Source organism: Symsagittifera roscoffensis, chromosome 5 (genome assembly GCF_963678635.1).
Source record: "Symsagittifera roscoffensis chromosome 5, txSymRosc1.1, whole genome shotgun sequence".
NCBI lineage: Eukaryota > Metazoa > Xenacoelomorpha > Acoela > Convolutidae > Symsagittifera > Symsagittifera roscoffensis.
The window spans coordinates 67529962-67549693 of record NC_087066.1 but is presented as its reverse complement, the minus strand read 5'-3'; the positions used below and the strand labels follow the sequence as shown (position 1 = coordinate 67549693).

Below are 19732 nucleotides of genomic sequence, written 5' to 3'. Positions count from 1 at the left end.
GCACCACGTGCGATGCAAAAATGAGTGAATATGATTTTGTAGATGTATCAAAAACTTACAAAAACTCGTCTTTTGTCAAACAAAACATGTGTAAAGACCCAAAAAACATTGAATTTAAAGCACCTGCAGCGTTAAATTTTTTACGAAAGATATTCAAAGGAAAATTGAACAAAGCTGAACCTTCAAAAAGTCCGTTCTGTGATAAATCCACGTTTTGTCTCCAGCAGTGATTTTTCCTATGCGTCAAATGCTCAGCATTATCCGCTGAATTTGAATTACTTATTAAGCAATTGAAAATTAAACCCTTGCGAATTCTTTCAAGGAACAGGTCAAGTACCCGTTTGTAACGCTCTTGCTTGCTTATCGCGAAGGTTAAAAAGCATGAGTTCAATCAACAAGAAAAATATCGTGAAATAGTGCCAGCCACAGGGGACCCTTTGGGAAAACTTTAGGAATTAGAACTGACAGGGGTGGTGCCTCTCCCTTCAGGTACGTTACTCATCTTCCGCATCTTGGCGCGTTTCACTCATGAGCCTTACTGAAATGTTATCAAATAAACAAAACCGCAGTTTAGGTCAGTTAATTAAGAAATGAGTTTTTAAAAATACATAAAAGAAATATAAAATCTTCGTTATTTATTCTTTACATAGTTGTTAAACAATCATATGTTGCCCAATTTTACATTGAGACACTTCTCGCAACTTCAAACCTCTTGGCGCCTCAAAAACAAGAACAATGGTAGAGCCCAGATTGAACTTGCCAACTTCATCGCCCATATTCAGTTTCAAGTCAACTGAACTGAAACAAATCAGAATCTTATTTGATTGCAAATAGAAAGAACCTAATCAGTATTTGGTGCTGAAATCATCAATGACAAAACGATTTTCAATTTCGGTTGATTTTATTACTTAAAATTATACCAGAAAATCTGTTTTATTAACCAGAAGAAATGATCGCAATGAAGAAAAACTTAGATTGAACTATAGAACAAACTCACTCGTTTTTTGGCATGTGGTCTTCGTATAACTTGTCATTTTTGGGTCTAATGTTGGTTCGAATTTGAGGAAAGTGATTCAAGTCAATCGATCCTACATTTGAAGCACCAACAGCGGTGAAAGCGAAAAAGCCGTGCTTCCACTCGCCAACCATAACACACCGTTCTTGTATACTCAGCACTGCACTTATGTTGTCATCACTCTTACCACCAGATAGTGTTCGGCTGAAGAACTTCAAAATGGACGGCCTGACAGATAGAAGCGAACCTACATTAAAGTTTCCGATACAATTTTATTATCATAAGGATAGCTAGTTGCTCTAAAAGTAGCAGAGAATGTTCCTACTTCAACGATTAATGAATAATGAAAAAAAACTCTTCTTTTTTGTTTAAAAAGGGCCATTGAATTACGTAAAAATCTGCCAAATGAGAGGAAATAAAAGCTAAATTAATAGACGGGGGTAACTTGGAGCTTCCAGTTACTTGCGATATATCACAAAAAGCACGGCAGCTGGTCAAAAAAGTACGAAGGCCACTGAATAGACAAAAAACGAAAAACACCGAAACACAATAGCCAAAGCTTAGTAAGTGTAGAAAAACAAATTTATCAAGCGGTAACAAAGCAGACATAACTTGGGCAGACTACCATGGTGAGCCAAGGCAATTTTGAGCTAAACGATCTCCATCAGAGCACAAATGAGGTCAAAGATTATTGAGGCAGCAATACAGAATTAACATCGGCCGAAATCATTTGTGCCATAAAACCTCAAAGCGAAAATAATAGGAAAAAACAAGCGAAAACTAGAAAGTTGAACATCAAGCGTTGGTTTCCGTTCAACAATGAAACAAAATGATTAGAACGGCTATTTAAACTGCCGCCTCAGAATGATTCAAGTGATTGTCTGTATCCGGAAAAAGTCTATATGCCGATTCACGAGCGGATTTAGGGGGGAACGCCCCCTTCCTCTCAGCGATTCAACCCCCTGCCGACCCAAGGATCCCCCTTTGTACTATTTTGAGCAGCAGCGAATTTAGGAGGGCGCCCCCAGCCCTCAGGGATTCGACCCCCTGCCGATCGAAAGGGTCCCCACTCTGTACTGCTTTGAGATATCCATTTTTGACTGACTGACCCTAAAGTTTTTCTAACGGCGCCTAGGGCGGCAAAACATTCTAATTTTGAGGATGGGGGAGCACGCGCCGAAAAAACGCGATTTGTTGGTCAAAATATTCCAATAAATGCCTAAATATGGTCTGTATAGTGATTTGAGAGAGCTCATAAAATGAATTTAGTCGTAAAAAAAAAAGAAAAAAGTCGACAAACTTTTCGATTTAGATCCGCCCCTGTGCCTATTTAATCAACTAGCTAATCGCAAAAGACAAGCGGAGCAGATTTAAATTGGTAGTTCAATCTCTCTTTATTTCGCTCGTAACTATTTCACTTAGTCTGAAGAACGCAAAAAAATCATACAACTTTTCTCGAAACTAAGACAACTATTTGAAGTTGTTGTTGTTGGGGTCTGAATCACGGCTCAACGGTCTACAACATGGTTGCACATCCACGCAAGACTCACAGCAAGCTTTCTTTGAGCTTGCCAAAATCGCTCGGAAAAAAGCACCCGAAAACCTACGCCGTAGTTCCTTCCCATTTCAAGAATTGCTTAGAACAATAAATACATAAATTGAAAACAAGGATAGCCGCTCACTTTGCAAATAGCACAGAATGTTACGACCATAGTCTTAAAAAAAACTTGTTTTTTTTTCAACTTTTTTTCTGTGGTGTGAGAAAAAGATCTGAACAAAAATCGAACTTCGGCATAATCAACAATCACAGTTAAATTGGCTAATTGGAAAACAGCATTAATGAAAAAGACTAAAACAAACACGAAAAAAATCATTAAAAAAATATTCCGAATTTTGCAATTTTTTTGAATTTTTGATTCCAAAAATGGAGCAAAAAACTAACTTTGCTGGAGTAAAATTATGTTTTCAAGGCTTAAACAAGCGACTGTAAGCCTTCACGCTGATTTGATTAGCTCTAAATTAGCCCGCAAATCAAAAACTTCAAGCCGGCTTTTTCTCGACATCAAGAAAAAATTTTCAAAATATTTCAATGTCGTTCAAATCACGGCTAAACTTTAATATGATATATAACTCGACCCATTCCGATGATTACTTATGGTACCTGATTTTGCGTGAAAAACAAAAAAAACTAAAACAACCAAATAGAGTTCCTCGGCATTTTGCAAATGGTTGGAACAAAAAGTGCCTTACCGCTAAAATGGCGAACAAAATTGACTTTCCAATCAACAGGCGAGTAAAATCTGTGACAATCTGAAGGGCTGAGATAAATTGCGCAAGCATATAAACAATTTCTATCGTTCTGACACAGTCTATTCTGTATTGATGACACCGATGTTGAGTTCTCTTTTACTGTCAAAGGAGGACCCAAAAACTCAGATAGGGAGAATGAGCAATCCTTGACTGTCATAAAATCTTCGGTTTTGGTAGCCCCTAAACCATCTATTTCCAATAACTGATATTTCAAGCCTTTTTACCACTTGCTAACAATTCTAAGATCTGCGAATATACCTGTATATCCCATAGAAGAGCCAACTGGTCTGAACTGAATAATTTCTCCATCACTGGGACACCAAACTTGACTGTCATGAGAGCTTTTTTGGAAGATCCTGGCGCCTGGTTTCAATTCTCTCGAGAAAAACTGGTTTAATGTTGAATACTTTTCCAGGTCACATTCCTTCAATTCTGACTCGTCTGCAGCAATAAGCCGAGAGAAAGATCCTACAATTGGAGTTCTCCACCTTGGAGGGATGTCAACTGACATCATTCGACCTAAATTGTGTCTCCCTCACTAAAACTGTCTGCATCAAAGGGATTGGTGAAAAACTATTAAACCATACCTACAGAATAGGAAACGACCTTCAGTGGAAGTTTTCGGTAGACATAAAGTAGTTGACTGTCGAACTTTTCAGGAACCAAATAGCAAACAGTTCCATATGAGCCGGATGCCGCAGCCACTGCCAGCAGGGATTTCCTCAGTAACGATCGAGGCATCGAATTGTCTGAAAACAAAATCGATGACAATTTCAAGTACAAATGTATGAAACAATCAAAATGTTCCAAGTAAAATAACTCGTAGCTGAAATGCATTAAAAACTAAATTAAAAATATTCACTCTCTCCACATACTGACTTATTAATTTTATCGTCCCTTTTCACAAGGATGTTCAATTGATACGGTAGAAGTTTGGTTACTGAGCGTCGATGTCTACGAGTATTATTGCGACTGATATCTGCTCCTGCTACCAAGGAGTGGCTGTCCCCAATAAAACAATCGCTAAAACATTTAGTTATATTAAAAAATGGTTGCCATACGAATAGCGAACATCGTGTGGACTATAAAGAATCATTTACCTGAACCAGTACTCGAATACAAAATCACAGGCCGAGATATGCTCTCGCTTCTCAAGTTTAGAGCGTACATACTGGTCCTCAAGAACGGCTGAGCTAATGAACTGATGTGCGTCGGAACGCACCACATCCATACACATGTCTCTCAAAACTGATTCTTCTAATTGCACTAATTTTTTATCAAAAGACACCTTGACGTATAAAGAATAATAAGATAATCTAATTGAAGTAAAAAACTGGGACTCTTTTTTGTTCATTAGTTTTTAGTCATCCTGAAAGGATCATTATTCGCAGTTCATTGGTAAAACATTGTCGGAAGCATGGAATCTAAAACTAGCGACACTAATTTTTCAGTCTGCAGTCTCGCGACCTTTAATTCCTTCTCGCCAGTTTTTAAAAAAGAGCACAGATGACGCGGAGCTGTACATCACTTGCGAAAAAATATTGATTGTTTGAAAATATCACAGAATGGTCAAACCATTGTAATCCTTGCTCAGATAATTAAAGAATAATTAAAGAATTAGACGGCCATAGTTAAAACTTTGTAGCAACTCGAACAATGATTCAGGCGGTCACATTCATTAACGAGAAAAATAGGTTATATATCACTCCCTCAAAGCCAAAGACTTCTTGAGACTTTAATTTTCTTCATGGTTGGAGTCAATCAATTGGGGTTCAAGGTCATCAGAAGTAGTAGAAACGGCAGTTTCTAAGCTACTTCCAAACCTTCGCCCACTCTCTTTTATTGTTTAGCAACCTCAAATAAAAGTTTCAAACAACCCAAACACTCTTTAACCACTGACAACCCAAAATGTTGAATAGTGGGTTTGTTTTTACGTGCCAGTCGATTGCATCTAGAAAGCAACACGATCTAAAGTCGTTTCCTCAGAGTAGTCAAAAGAACCAAGAAAACAACTACGAATAGTTACATTCGCGCGCAAAGTATATGTTGACGAGAAATGAAACCTAATCGTTTAAGGGGGGCCGAGCTTTAAGCAGATCATTCTTGTAGCATTTAAGTTGAAAATTGATTCTTTTAGAAGACACAACGCGTATTACAAATGACGCATATTTGATTGAGTCGTAAGAACACTCTCACTCTAAGGTCAAGCTTCGCTATTTAAGGCAATTAACCCTCGATTTGCCAACAAAACTGAGCTTCAGAAACAGAATAGCTCGCTCTTTGATGAAAAAGCTGTTTTTACGCCACCAGGAAAAGTTATCGACAATCTCACAGCCTTCCCCATCCGAAGAATACGGCTAGTAACGATTGTATCTGATTACTCGTTTCTTTCCGGGTGGCTTCTAGTTGTAAGTATTCGGAAATTACTTTTCAAAATTCTCAACTAGTTCACGATTGGCCTCTTTCCGCTTTCGTGATCTCTTTGCACCAATCATTTCATCTGTTAGACCCTGAGGTCCAAGCAGAGCAACACTCAGTAATTTTCCCAGCTATTATGGGTGTTTTTTGGCAGGGAAATACATTATATTTTGATTTCCATGGAAAACTTTAGGTAGCAAGGCAGGATGCATTCGAAGAACATCGGGATAATCCGAGAGTTCAATTTATTCAGTTTGAGGAATTCCTCCGAATTTCTCAACTCTTTCTGGTACGCAGCGTCGATGGCGCGTCTTTGCTTGTTCTTCGTGTCCTCATTTTTCAGCTTTGTTTCGCTGATTCGCAGAATTTTGTTTTCAAGGCTCAATGCAAAAAAAAATTTATTTTCGTAGATAAGCACGTCATGTCTCGACTTCCGAGAAGCAGATTTACTCGACGAGCTTTAGATTTTGAAGAACTGTTCTAGCCCAAAAATAACAAATTCGGCATTGCCTCGTTTTCATCTCTTCGCATGGCTGAGACTCCTTCATAATGCATTATGACAACCTGCTCCTCTTGATGCCCCTTACACTCGAGTTGTCTGCATTACCAGCAGGCAGAGGCTGCGTTCTCGTTTCTTCTGGTATGAAAAGGCCTAAATTCCGGTGTTTGTTCATTTCAGATGGTCTGCGCGCGCTCAGAATTTTGCATGGCACCATCACAGAATTGCACATAATTTTCACTTTTTCGTCTGGCTGCAGATCTATTCTGCTCTCATATTCAAAGGTTACAAACCAGTGATTCGAGTTTGACTTTTTTGCCAAACAACTTTTCCTGTTGCTAACAGTAATTTCATGGTACCGTTCTCTATCTCGTAAACTTTTTCCTTTATTTTTTTTGCCAATTCGCTTTCCGGGATCTCTTTGAGACATTGACACTGCATTTTCTTTGCTTCAAAACACCGCTCGAGCTTCAGATTTTCTTTTGTCTGTTCAACTTGCTAGGCAGATTTTTTTTTCTTTTCTTCTTTTTGTCTTAAGGGGTAATCAGAAGGTCAAAACCAAAAGTATCACAATAACCGAGGTTACAGTCATGAGTCCCTTCATCATGTATTCCAGTCAAAATCCTTGGAATTTTCTAGATATGGAAGTGATAATAATAAAAGAAGATGACAAGCGTTTAAGTCCTTTTCAATTAAAATCGATACGGGTTACGTTTCTTCAATAAGAACACGCAACTCGACACGAGATAATATAATATACAAGTGTTACAAGTAAAATATTTCGTCGAAAGTTATTTTGTCATTTATTGTTCCGAGTACGCAAGCGGCGTTTGCAATCTGTATTGCCAGGGAGATTCTCTGTTTTAAAAATCTGCCTGCTCTGGGTTCCTCAGTGCATATGCTTAGGTTCTTACAAAGCTTGCTCAAAAAACTTCTGTGCTGGGGCCGGCCACGCCCTGAATTTCAAAAGCTAGCGGTTGAAAACGATATCCATCATTTACAAGATCTTTATACTTGTCAATTTTTCGCTCTTCCGCTTCAGCGGCAGCCGTACCAGGGTTACAAACAGACCCGGCACTAATCCTACAAGGAGCTAAGGAGTCTACTACCGTTACATCCCACAAGAGCTGCTTACCATCAGCACATGGAACGAGCGTCAAAGCGTCTGGTCGCTTCTGATCGGTACTGTAGAGGTGCCGTGGTTCTAAAACAGACGGTATGTGAGTAGATGATAGACTCTCCTTTATAAGGGCATTCAGGTTTGAATGCCTAGAGGAACTCCTTGCACTTTTGAGGCAAGAAAGACCATGCCAACCATCCTCGGTAACGTCTTTTCCGCACACGCATTTATGCCGTTCGCATATTTTTGATCCTAATCGAAGTCCTATCGCAATTCTGAGTTGTTGGTTAGCCATTCTGCCAGATGGCACAGCGCAACCTTCCGGCGACACGAAATAAAACGAAAAAAGGTCTTATTAACGAAAAAGTATTGCGAATGAGGGTAGGAATATTCTAGAATTTTCATTTTCAAAATTTCGATCGGAAGGGGAATATTTCTGAGAAATACAAAAAGACGGCCATTTTGACGAAAAACGACGAAAAAGCAGAACAACGCCAAATATTGTGGAAAACGGTCGCACAAGAGACGAAAAACACAAAGCCTCTTATCGTGGCAACAAAGCACGATAAGACCCTTATCAGCGGATATTAGTGGAGAAGGAAGCTTCAGTGGGGAAGGAAGATACCACGGAACCCTCCCGTGCCACAAATTGGAAGAGATAAGAGCGTTAACTCAGGAAGATCACGGGAGCGGAGGCTCGGTCCCCCAGAGACTGTTTTATGTGAAGGGACTGTATAAAGCTGACTGTATAGCTACTTGGATGTCGTGAAACTTTAAATTAACACCGGTATAGTTTGATATTTTAGAATATGAGTAGCTAGAAAGAGGAAAGGGTCAATCCATCTCCAATGGATTTAATATAGAACTGTCACACAAAAACATGTTAAATTAGGTTATTCGATCCGTGTTTTTAATGACAATCACGTAGTCTGAGGAGCCGAGACTCAGCTATGTGGTTGTGTTCGCATGTAAACGAAAGCTGATCAAAAGTCGTTTGACTGATGGCCTAAAAATGGTAACTTTTTACTTAGCCCTAGACAGACCAGAAAATCAACTGGCAAGGTCGAGACGGTGAAAAACGAGTAGGATTAAGGTAATTGACGCCTGCCAGTCGTTAATAGGTACTTTTTCTACGCTCCGTCGCTGTGTAGTATTTGGGCGAATGTTATTTTTGGACGTTTTTATGGCGCTCCTGGGTGGGCCTGTCAAAGGCATAAGACCATCATGATCAGCAAGCGTTTCAGCGACGAACCCTCCGCTCCGGGCGTATGCCCAAGTTAGAGGCCTTAGTGCGTACCCTCCGTCCAGTACTATTTAGCTTTTTAACTTAGTTAACACCGAAATTTCCGGGGGCCGGAGGGTTAGGTGGGAGGTCATGAGCCCGCTTGTCCCGAGGTCCCAAGACCAAAAACAATTAAAGAGAAAGGGTAAAACCAAACAAAAATAGTGTATAACCAACAAAAAGCCAAAAACAAATTTATTTGAAAACAAAAAAGTACAAAAAACAGTAAAAAAATCCAAAAAAGACCAAAAACAGTAAAAAACGTAAAGTGACAGTTTATATGTTATTTCCGGACGAGATGTGATCTGACCTTCCTATTTGTTGTTGTTTCAGATTGATTTATATCGTTTCTGATAGAAAGATTGTGTGTTTTGGAGAAGGGTTGGATACCCTCCCTCGAGTGTAATTTGAGTGTTTAAGCACGTTAATGGTAATTTTGCCGGTGACCGGAGGGTAGAGTGGCAAGCTGACCAACGTGTTCCACACTCAACAGGGACATCAGGGACAACATCCGCAACGACTGTTGGGTATCGTTGAAGCAATTTTAGTATCGTTCGGGTACTATTTCATTAAAACTTAAGTGGTGGGGGGCACGATTGGCGCGGTCCGATTGTACCCTCCATCGATTACAAATTTCCGAATTAAGGGTCTTAATTCGGGTATTTTGGTGCAAAGGAGGGTATAGTACTATTCATTAACGACTACTAATAGGTTATTGTCCTTACTATATATTACTTATCTCCTATTTAGACCCAAGAAACACCAAAATTTCGTCGAAAATTATCGATTTTTGGTAAACTATAGACCCCCAAATTTTTGGATAATCGAGCTTTTCCGAACAACAAAAAGCTTCTACATAGGGAGTAGCTACGTAGTTCGATCCCCCTAACTAAGGAAACCGCGTGAACGAAGACTCAGTAAAAGTTGGAAAAAACCAAAATTTTTCGATCAAAATTTCGATAATTTTCTAAATTTTGTCAATCTGTTTTGGGGATCGAGTTTTTGAGTTTTTAGAGTTAGAGCAATAAAATTTTTTTTGAGTTAGGAGCGTGCTAGCATAACGTGCTCGGCTGCCAGAAAAATTCTTGAGTAACCCTCTGATTAGCTCCGTAGATAGAGCTAACGACTTAAGGATTGGAAAAGGAAGGAATCGGAGGGTCCAAATTTGATAGTTATTGGCCAAATTTTTGTGTCCAAACCAATTTTGATCCGGTTTTTTGCACTATTCCAGTGCCATACAGGGCTACTACGCTCGTTTCAATTATTTTTAGGCACTTTCGATAGGAATTGCGGAAAAAGTCTCTCAGAACCTATATAGGTGGTGAAAAAAGGCCATTTGGACAAACATGTTTTTGGTAATTTCTCAAAGACTAGCCAACCGGTCGGGATAACTTTGGTACCATAAGTCGACGTTTTGGACCACTTTTTCGGACCACAACCGTTTTTGGGTTGATAATCCTGGAAAAGAAAAATTTTTCAGAATTTGTTGGTTCGGAGGGTCCAAATCGTAGGTAACCCTCCGAGCGGCAGAAAATATTATCAAAACACCTTTTTATCCAACTGGGAAGGTTGACCGTGTCAGCCAACCTAGTTTTAAGTCAGGTGGACCGCTTTTGGAAACTTTTTCGCGGTAACATAACCTTTTTTCTTGATTTTTGGGGAACCCTCCGAAGTAACCCTCCGGAGTCAGCTAAACCCCTTAGCAACCCTCCTTTGTGGAAAATTTCCACGAGATCATCCAAAGAAGTTAAAACAGCTCCCCCTAGAGAATTTAGCTTGTTTTTACGCTTTCTAAAGTTAATTGAAGGCCCTTCTAAGTGAAGCTCAGAAATTTGAGAATTTTGGAGGTACCCTCCGAAGCAACCCTCCGGAGCATATTAAGCATCTTATTGACCCTACTTAGTAAATTTAAGGGGACCCTCCGAAGTAACTTGGGTGATTAAGGTACCCTCCGAAGTAGGCTAAGTGTTTTAGCAACCCTCCGAAGTAACCCTCCGGTGTGTCTTAAACCTTCTAAACAACCTTCCTTGTTAGAAACTTGAGGAAACCTTCTGTGGCAATTTGGGAAACGGAAAATAACCATTTAATCAAAATCATATTAGGATATTAGGCGTGCTTATTAGGATCACAAGAGCCCATTTTGACCCGGAAATTCGTGATCAACTTTGGATTCTAGATCGGGTGTATCAGAAGTACCGAAAAAAATTTTTTTTTGATTGTGATTTTGGTTGTGTGGTTGCCTTGAGCTACTTAATAGGAAAATTCGGGCAATCCGGGAACAAATAAAGGAATACCTCGGTGAGTGTTTTAGGCAAATACACACTCACTTGAGAAGAAAAGTTGTTCCCTACTCTCGTGCACTTGGAGCAGTCCGGGTGTGGGAGAGCTTTTTCATAGACTTTAGAAATTTTCGATCAGAGGATGCCTTGAGCCACTTAATAGGACAGCTCGGGCAATCGCAGGGCACCTAAAAGAAGACATTGGTGAGTGTATTAGGCAAATACACACCCACTTGAGAAGACTGTGTCCTGGGCTTTGTTCTTTCGGATCGTTCCGATTGGGGGAAGTCTTTTTCTTTAAGACTAAGTTTTATTGATCTGTTTCTGAATCATCACTGCTTTTTATCAAAGATTGTTTAATTTTAACAAAGCAGTGACTTGATAAATTGTGTGGCGATAAATTGATACTGACAAAAGGTCGCTGTCACCTGTAGGATATTCTTATCTGATTATCTGTTGTGTTTTGTGTGTTGATTATATCTTGTAAAAATTTTGTGATGCTGTTATACTATACGACAGGGTTGAGTTAGCATTATATCAATATTGAGCAGGCCCTGTGTGTGTGTAACTCTAACTGAGTCACTAAGATTGTCATTGAGAAACCTAAGGGACACTTTGGATACTTACGAGATCGAGGAGGCAGCGTTAAGTAATTTAACTTGAATTTGTTTGCGGTACGTGTGCGTCGCCAGTAAATCATACGAATATTGTTTTTGTCACAAAGCATGCAGCGCAGGGACTCGTTAGGATTGACTACTAAGATTCCCAGGCTGAGCAAGGACAGCACGCAAAAATTTAAAACTAGGCGTAGCCAGTCCTCGTTTAGCAGCGCCTCCGACGTGTTTGCCGAAACCGAATCGACTAAAGGTCAACTTGATCTTTCAGTGAGCGAAATGAGATTAAGGAGCGAGAAAACCCTCGATGCCGATCAAAGGCGGAGCGCCGAAGCCGGAACCGCGAGCGAAACGCTTGTGGACCCCTTTGACGAGGGAGAACAGACGCTCATTCGACCCGACTTTGAGCCGAGCGAGGACCTCGAGCGGGAGGAAGTCGAGAGGACGGAGGAGACCTCGGAGCGTTCCGAGGTCGAGCCGCGAGAGGAAGTGTTATTTAAGGGGATGTCCAAATCGTAGACCAAGAGTCACAGGTGGAGGGGAAAATACTCACATTCGGCTAGTACCCACTCATCTCTGGCCAAGCAGAGCAACAACGCGATGATGTCGAGTATAAGCCCGAGTGAAGAACAACCGGGTTCGAAGGCCAAGAAGAGTTGGAAGTCTTTGTACGACGAGCGCATGGCGTCACTACCAACTGTAGGTTTAACTTCCAGTTATGACTACCCGGAGATAGCCCATCCGGATATGAACTTCACACCGTGCCCAAGGAACGATATGAGCAGGAAGGCGTCGTCAGCCTCGCCGACCAGGCCCATGTCAGATGGAATAACGATGGGAGCGTCATCAACCTTCGACAGATTAATGACGTCGATGAGCAAGCAAAAAGGCGGTGCATCATCAAGCACCAGGCTGCAGCCGCAGTTGACCTAATCTTCTCTGGGACCAACCCCGTCATTTGGGGCCACTGGCGACATAAGTGACATGTTCGCTGGCGTAATGAATGGTCAAGATGAACTGAGACGGGACATGACTAAAAGAATAGATCAGGTTGATGAGAGAGCTCACAAAGGTCAAGAGAATCTGAGAGACGAACTAACGCACGTGAAGTCGCAGGCGAGGGTTGATCAGGCTCAGTTGATTCGCAACACCGATCAATGCCTGGCGGAGAGCCTGGCACAGGCAAACAAGGAGTCATACGAAAGAGAGGCTAGGATGGCCAGGGAGATCGAACGATTGTTGAACGATCATGATAGTACCTACGCCCACACGATGACTAGCCTGGAGAAAAGGTTAGATGCAAAGTCTTAATGATGCGGAAGCTTGACGCGATCCTGAATGGGAGCAATTGGTAGGAGCGTTCCAACCCAAGGGAGCGCTCACGCCATGCGAGTGATGGAGATGGTACGGGCAGCAATGCCAGAGCCCAGCAAGGCTCGAGAACGAACTACGAACCTAGAAACAAGGAGCGGCCAAGGGCAGCCCCGTCGAGGCCTGGCTGGACGAATCCAGTCCCGCCGGAGGCAGACGCCACCCCGGAGACAAGGTTGCCAACTGTGCCACAAGTCAGTTCAGTACCAGATCTGACTACAGTCTCACAGGACACAACGATGTATGCCTCGATGTTTGAGCCTCTGAATAGATCTCTCGAAACATTCATCACTAAGCTCTCGAAGTCAACCGAGAGAGGAGAGAGGTCAAGAAGGACACTGAAAAAGCCGAAGTCATATAAAGACGAGTCAGACGGCTGCGCATTGATACGTGGATAGAGGTGATGAAGTTACACTTTGAGGAAGAGAATCTCTCCAAGAAACAAGAGTGCAGCGCGCTGACGAGCAACCTGGAGGGTACTGCATTAAGTTGTATAATGGCGAAAAGAGCCAATGAGAGAGACAGCGCTCGCAAGATATTCGACATCCTGCTGAATCGTTTCGGCTCTGGAGTACAAGGGCACCAGGCTATGGTGAAGTTCGAAAAGAGGCGTCAAAGAGATGACGAATCCATAGATAAATTTTTGGACGACCTTGAATTGCTTAGGAGGAGAAGCAACCCAGATGAGAGAATATCCGAGCGAAACTTGGCGATTGCTTCGAAGTTCATGGACGGAGTAGGGAGTGAGGAGTTGAAGACGATGTTGGCCACACACTTCACCCTGTCGCTTGACCAGGTACCCACGCCCGACGATTTGCGTATGAAGTCACGCGAGTATTTACTCATAAAACCGAGGGCGCAAAACCGTTACAGCAATTATGGCAACTATAGCGGGACAAACACTGGTGCGAATTCCAGTTGGTACAAAACTCGCGATGACATGGATAAAAGGAGGTCGTGTGCGAATTGTGGTTCGATGGACCATCACGTTTCCGCGTGTTCTGCATACAAACAGAACATGAAGGCGATAGGCTACTTTCTCGAGGACGCCGACGCGACCGACGAGGATCATGAAGAGTACGTCAGAGGGCTCATCATGAAATATGGTCCGAGGTGTTTCTTCTGTAATTTGGAGGGACACTTCAAGTCGGATTGTACTCAATTTAAGGATGCAGTAGCGGACGCGAAACATCCCCGCCACGAAGAGGCGCTTTCGGGTGTCAAGGCCAGTCGAGCATGTCTGATGAACGAGGCTGAATATCGGAGGAAGGAGACGACACCGAGCACCTTCACGACCAAAAAGGTAAAGACACTGCCTGACGAGGTGGTAGCCTCGAACCTCGAGGCAGAGTCGTCTAGCCCACTCAAGGTGGATTACGGCCTGGCGGCAAGGACAGCGCTGCAGAATGTCAAACAGGACCTAGCCACGAAAGAAGTGGAGCAATGGGTAAGGTCGGAGCTGGAGAGCACAGATCTTCGGGAAAGTTTTAATGTTCTGGGTAAAACGACTAAAGTAGAAGACAAAGAGGAACCCAGGAAACAGGGACTGAAATTGAACGTTTTATCTGGTAGTACTTTCGGCATGACGAAGGAGGGGACCAAAATAATGTCCATCATCTCAGTCGCAGGGCACCAGGTGGTCAAGAACTTGAGTGAACCATCCGAAATTACACTAGTCCACCTGGACATCTATGCAGACTACCTGAGGGAGAAAGATCCCAAACTGGACTCCAGGGCAGTACGAGCGCTGCTCACAACGGGAGGTCCGAGGCTGATGAAAGTGGATGGACATTATATTGATGTCCATGGCCCTTACCCGATCCTAATGAATGTGGATGGCATCAATATCTACACGAAAGCTCACCTAACTGATGCGAACAATCAGATTGGCCGGATATACATCGGTCAAGAGGAGCTGAAGGTTAGACGAATCGGACACAACGCGATGCTCGAACAAGATGCGGTGCATATAGGTTGCGAGGCCGATCTGGCTGCGCACGTGCTGGACGTGCAAGTCAGACAACTTTCAGTAAAGGGACTGCTAGACACGGGAGCAGTGGTTAGTGTCATGCCAGTCAAAACTTGGACCGACATGGGTTTCGAGAGGTCGGATCTCATAATGACAAACATCAGGTTGGCAGCGGCCAATCAGGGAGCGATCTATGTGACTGGACGAACCCCGATCATTTCACTGCAGCTAGGAGGAAGACATCTTTGGATGAGCTTCCTAGTAGTGGAGAATTTGGACGAATCCGATCAGTTCATCTTAGGAAGGGATTTCGTGCGCAACTTTGACGTCACGATCGATCTCAATGACGGGTTGATTAGGATGAAGGATCCTGAGAGAAAGTATGAAAATAGACCCCTTAATAAGATCTTAATTAACCAGGCCAAGGTGCCGTTTTTTCTGGATCGAAAAGTTAGATTAAAACCAAACCAAGCCGTAGTAGCGACGTTTAGGACGAGGAACTTGAATGAACTCAGCGATGACAGACAGGTCTGTCTGGTACCAAATCCAAACAGTAAAAGCTCGGCTATTTTAGGAAGAAGCTTCTCACTCACTCAGAGCGGACTGTGTGTGAGTGTGTTATTGAACACAGAAGCAACAACAGTGACAATACAGAGGGGAAAGAAACTTGGCTACGCTTTGCCTCTGAACACAGACTTTCAGAGTGTGGAGAACTTGAAAAAGTTTGATGTAACTAAATGTCCATTACATGCGAACCAAGAATGTATAATGAAGAGAGTGAATGAATTGAAATCTTCTAGGAAATTGTTTTCAATGAAGTCGGAAACAGATGATGGGCTGTCTAGTTGTTCCAACTTTCCTGTGAGGCCGACAGAAGCAGAGTTAGCAGCGAATAAACCTGTCCTACCTGAGATAGAACATCTGAAGGGTAAAATATCAGACAAGGAACTAAATTCGCTCAGAGCGGTGCTAAATCGGAACGCAGACGTTTTTTCGAAAGATAAGGCCGACATAGGTTGTTGTAATTTTGTAGAACACGAGATTGAGATAGAAGAGGGCTCGGTACCTCATAGGGAAGGGGCGAGAAGAATGACCCCAAACAAGTCAGAAGCGTGTAGGAAGGAAATCGAGATGTTAATGGAGTACGACATGATCGAGCCGTCGAAGTCCCCATGGGCTTGTGGCGTGGTCATGGCGAAAAAGAAAGGGGGACAACTCAGATTTTGTTGTGATATCCGTTATCTGAACGCAGTGACTATAAAGGACGCATACCCGATTCCCCGCATCGATGAGAGCCTATCCAAGCTGGGAGACGCGAAGTTCTTCACGACGTTGGATTTGGGCTCTGCGTTCTGGCAAGTGCCACTCAGAAAGCAAGATCGAGAGAAAACAGGCTTCGCGTGTGAGCTGGGATTGTTCCAGTGGAAGAAGATGCCATTCGGATTGTGCAATGCGACGGCCACATTCCAGCGACTGATGGCCCAGGCACTCACGAGCGTCACTAAGAAATACGGGAATCTCATCATGTGTTATGTCGATGATGTCGTGATCGCAACACCAACCTTAGAAGACCACATAGAGAGGTTGGAGGAGGTGTTTTCTTGCATGAAGCAGGCGGGTCTGAAATGTAAGCCCTCTAAGTGTGAAATCCTCTGAGATTCCATAAAGTATCTGGGCCGCCTGGTGGACAAACATGGAGTGAGACCAGATCCTGAAGCGGTTGAAGCGGTGCTGACCTGGAAGGCGCCTAAGACAGATACCCAGCTGATGAGTTTTTTGGGATTCGCTAATTATTATCGAGAGTTCATCAAGGGGTATGCTGACAAAATATACCCCATGCAGAGGTTGATGAGAAACAAGGGCAAAAAGTTCACTGGGACTGATGAGGCACAAGTTTCATTTGAAAACATCAAACGTGAACTTTGCGAGGCACCGGTCCTCGGCATGCCAACAGAGAAGGGGATGTTCGTGCTGGACACGGATGCATCAGTGGTTGCGATATCGAGCATACTTCACCAGGAGCAGGAGTGGAACGGGAGAACGGTTCTTCGTCCGATAGCCTACGGGAGTAAAGTCCTGAGTGATACTGAAATGAAGTACGGCGCACCAAAAGCGGAGATGTTTGCGGTGATCACTTTCGTGGAAAAATACAGAGCCTAGTTGGGGAGTGCTCCCTTCAAGTTACGTGTGGATAATCGTGCCCTTGCCTGGCTGAAAACCTATTCGATGGACCAAATTTATATATTGGTCGTTGGATCGTGCGCCTAGATGGATACCACATGATCATAGAGCACCGTACCCGTGACAAGCACCAGAACGCAGATAGCCTCAGTAAAAAGACAGAATTTTATGAGCGCCTCGAGGAGAAACAGGCTAACCAATCAGAAATCAAAGACGGGTTTTCCTTTCTGGACAAAGAAACCTACGACAAACTGCCACTTACTAGGTGGTTAGACAAGTCAGGGCATCCTATACCCGGACACCCTGACCTTCCAGTAGAGACGGCCGCGGAGATAAAACTTTTAGCCAGAGGCGAGCCCATTCCGTTGGATCTGCTAGTCCGATCCAACTTGGTACAGCAAGAACTTACCAGACTAGGTATAAACAGCATGGCTCTATTGAACAGGACGGTGAGCGTGGCGCCGGACGTCATGGGAAAACTCCGTGACTTGTTGGACAGGGAAGTGGATAGGCATGATCGTGAGTGGATGGAGACCATGCAGCGGTTGACTGTCACCGAGAGAACAGAGAAGAGGCCACCGTCCATTCGCAGCCGAGGCGTTGAACGGGATTGCAGGTCGATAGTCAACCAGCTGGTGAGCTCGATGCCAAAGGAGGTCTTGTTGAGAACTTCGTTCACTGAATATGGAACACTGAATCAGAACCAAACCACTCAGGAAGTCAGTATCAAGTCGAAATCTAGCTTCACGTGGAGAGTGCATTTCACGGATGCAAAAAAAGAATACGAGCCGAGCCCAGATTGTTCGTCCGTGGACGAGACAATGTCCGGGGAGTCTGATACCTTCGAGCCAGTCAAGTACGACTCGTCTGAGGAGTCAGACACCTTTGAGCCCGTGCAGGACGACTTATCCGAGGAGAGGTTGACGAGACCACCTAGGGGCAGAATTTTGTCCGGGGAGTCGGGTTCGAAGCGACCGATGGACAGAGTTTTGTCCGGGGAGTCGAGAAACATCTCAGACAACTTGGAATATGATGTTGGGGAATCAGTCGACTCTGTCGGAGATCGCAATCCACTCCTTATTGGTAGACTGGAAGCAGCGTGGGCTGGACCGAGAAACGCATCAGGATCCAGACAGGGACAGATACACCTCAGATGAAGAGGGCACTGTGGTAGATAATGCCGCAGACGAGCTCGAGCTGATAGCAGTTTCGAAACGCCCAACCAGATTGCTGCCACATGGTACGGTCGTCCGTACCAATCTGGAACCATCTGTGCAGGAAGCGACGCCTTTGAAAAAGATATGGTGTGTCAAGTTGATGGACGATGCTCATGCTCCGGAGATAATGAGTGGGCAAATGAACGTGGTAAAGACGTATTTGAAAGCCAGGTACAGGCTGTCGGATCTCCTAAGGGCTCAACGAAATGATAGAATGACGAGCTGAAGAGATGGATCGAGAATGGAGCACCTGATAAGGGAGACTTGGAAGAAGACAGCTACAAGATCTTAAAGCAATTCTACCTGAAGCGAAACGACTTGTTGTACCTGAACAAGGACGGAATCGTAGCCTGCAAACGAAAAGAGGAGGACAAGGTCCTCTATAAATACAATTCAATCGTGTTACCACAGTTGTACCAGACCGAACTGCTCTTTCGCTCACATGATCAGATGGGCCATCAAGGCGTGGACAAAGTGTATAATAGGATACAGAAACGATTCGAATGGCCGGGATTGAAGAAGGCTTGTGAGAAGTGGATCGCCGCATGCCTGTCATGTCAGCAGGCGAAGGATCCCAGGAAACTAAGGTTCCCCCTACAGTCAATAGAGTCGTCAGGTTTCAACGAAGTGGTGCAAATTGATCATCAGAAAATCTGCATGACAGCAACGGGCTATAATCAGGTGCTGGTAATGATCGACCATTTTACGAAGTATGCGGAGGCAACACCCTGCATGACAGCATCGGCGGAAGAAACATGCGATCATTTGATAAATGTGTGGATAGCGAGGCATGGCTGCCCCATCACGTTCCAATCGGACAATGGCAAAGCATTCTTGGGTGATCTCACGAAGGTGTTAATGAAAAGGTCGCAGATAGCGCAGGCCCACTCGACCACTTATCACCCGCAAACGAATGGCCTAGTTGAGAGGCAAAATCGCACACTGGTATATATGCTGAGAGTCCATTGCTCGCGTTACATGGATGACTGGGACAAGCACTTGCCGCAAGTGATGGGTGCTTACAACAGCACGGAGCATTCCACCACGGGAATTAGTCCGCACATGATGTTAACGGGTCATGAAAAAGCGCTCCCGTTGACGTTTTTCTACCCTGAATATGAGGGGAAGAGGACAGCACCGCAAACGTACGTGCGGGATGTTATTAGAAGACAACAGGACCTCAATGACTTATGCAGGAGGAACACGCAACAGGCGCAAGTTAGACAAAAGAGGAGGTTTGATAAAAGGACAGCCGATGCGAAAGCCTACTCAGTTGGCGACTACGTCTGGGTGTTCCAGGAAATGCTTCCACCAAAAGGAACCAAAAAATTATTAAGGAAATGGCGTGGTCCATTTCAGATAACAGAGGTGCACCAAGGGTGTCGTTTTTATCGATTGAGCACTGGAAGAGCAGCTCATTACGAAAATATCAAACCACACAATGCCTCGTCAGAGGA

The 19732-nt window shown here is 43.6% G+C and overlaps 3 protein-coding genes across 7 annotated transcripts in view; 2 read left to right on the top strand and 1 right to left on the bottom strand.

Annotated features, from left to right (window-relative positions):
• The window catches only part of LOC134845466 (glycogen debranching enzyme-like), a 643946-nt gene that overhangs the window by 310270 nt on the left and 313944 nt on the right, over window positions 1-19732 (top strand). The gene's annotated exons all lie outside the window — the stretch shown is intronic.
• LOC134845467 (serine/threonine-protein phosphatase 2A 65 kDa regulatory subunit A alpha isoform-like) overlaps window positions 1-19732 on the top strand; it is a 525354-nt gene that overhangs the window by 272212 nt on the left and 233410 nt on the right. The window lies entirely within an intron of this gene.
• On the bottom strand, window positions 571-5622 carry LOC134845711 (phosphatidylserine decarboxylase proenzyme, mitochondrial-like). Of its 3 annotated transcripts, none has more exons than XM_063862762.1 (7): window positions 4426-5622; window positions 4205-4348; window positions 3913-4074; window positions 3584-3844; window positions 3266-3514; window positions 998-1262; window positions 571-798 (listed from the first exon to the last, which is right to left on the bottom strand). In XM_063862762.1, exons 3-7 carry the CDS (start codon window positions 4064-4066, stop codon window positions 654-656), a joined length of 1074 nt encoding a protein of 357 aa, XP_063718832.1. In that variant the 5' UTR covers window positions 4067-4074; window positions 4205-4348; window positions 4426-5622; the 3' UTR covers window positions 571-653. The 3 variants fall into 3 exon arrangements, with proteins under 3 accessions (XP_063718832.1, XP_063718833.1, XP_063718835.1); XM_063862763.1 differs by having other exon boundaries at window positions 3266-3505; XM_063862765.1 differs by lacking the exons at window positions 4205-4348; window positions 4426-5622 and having other exon boundaries at window positions 3917-4028.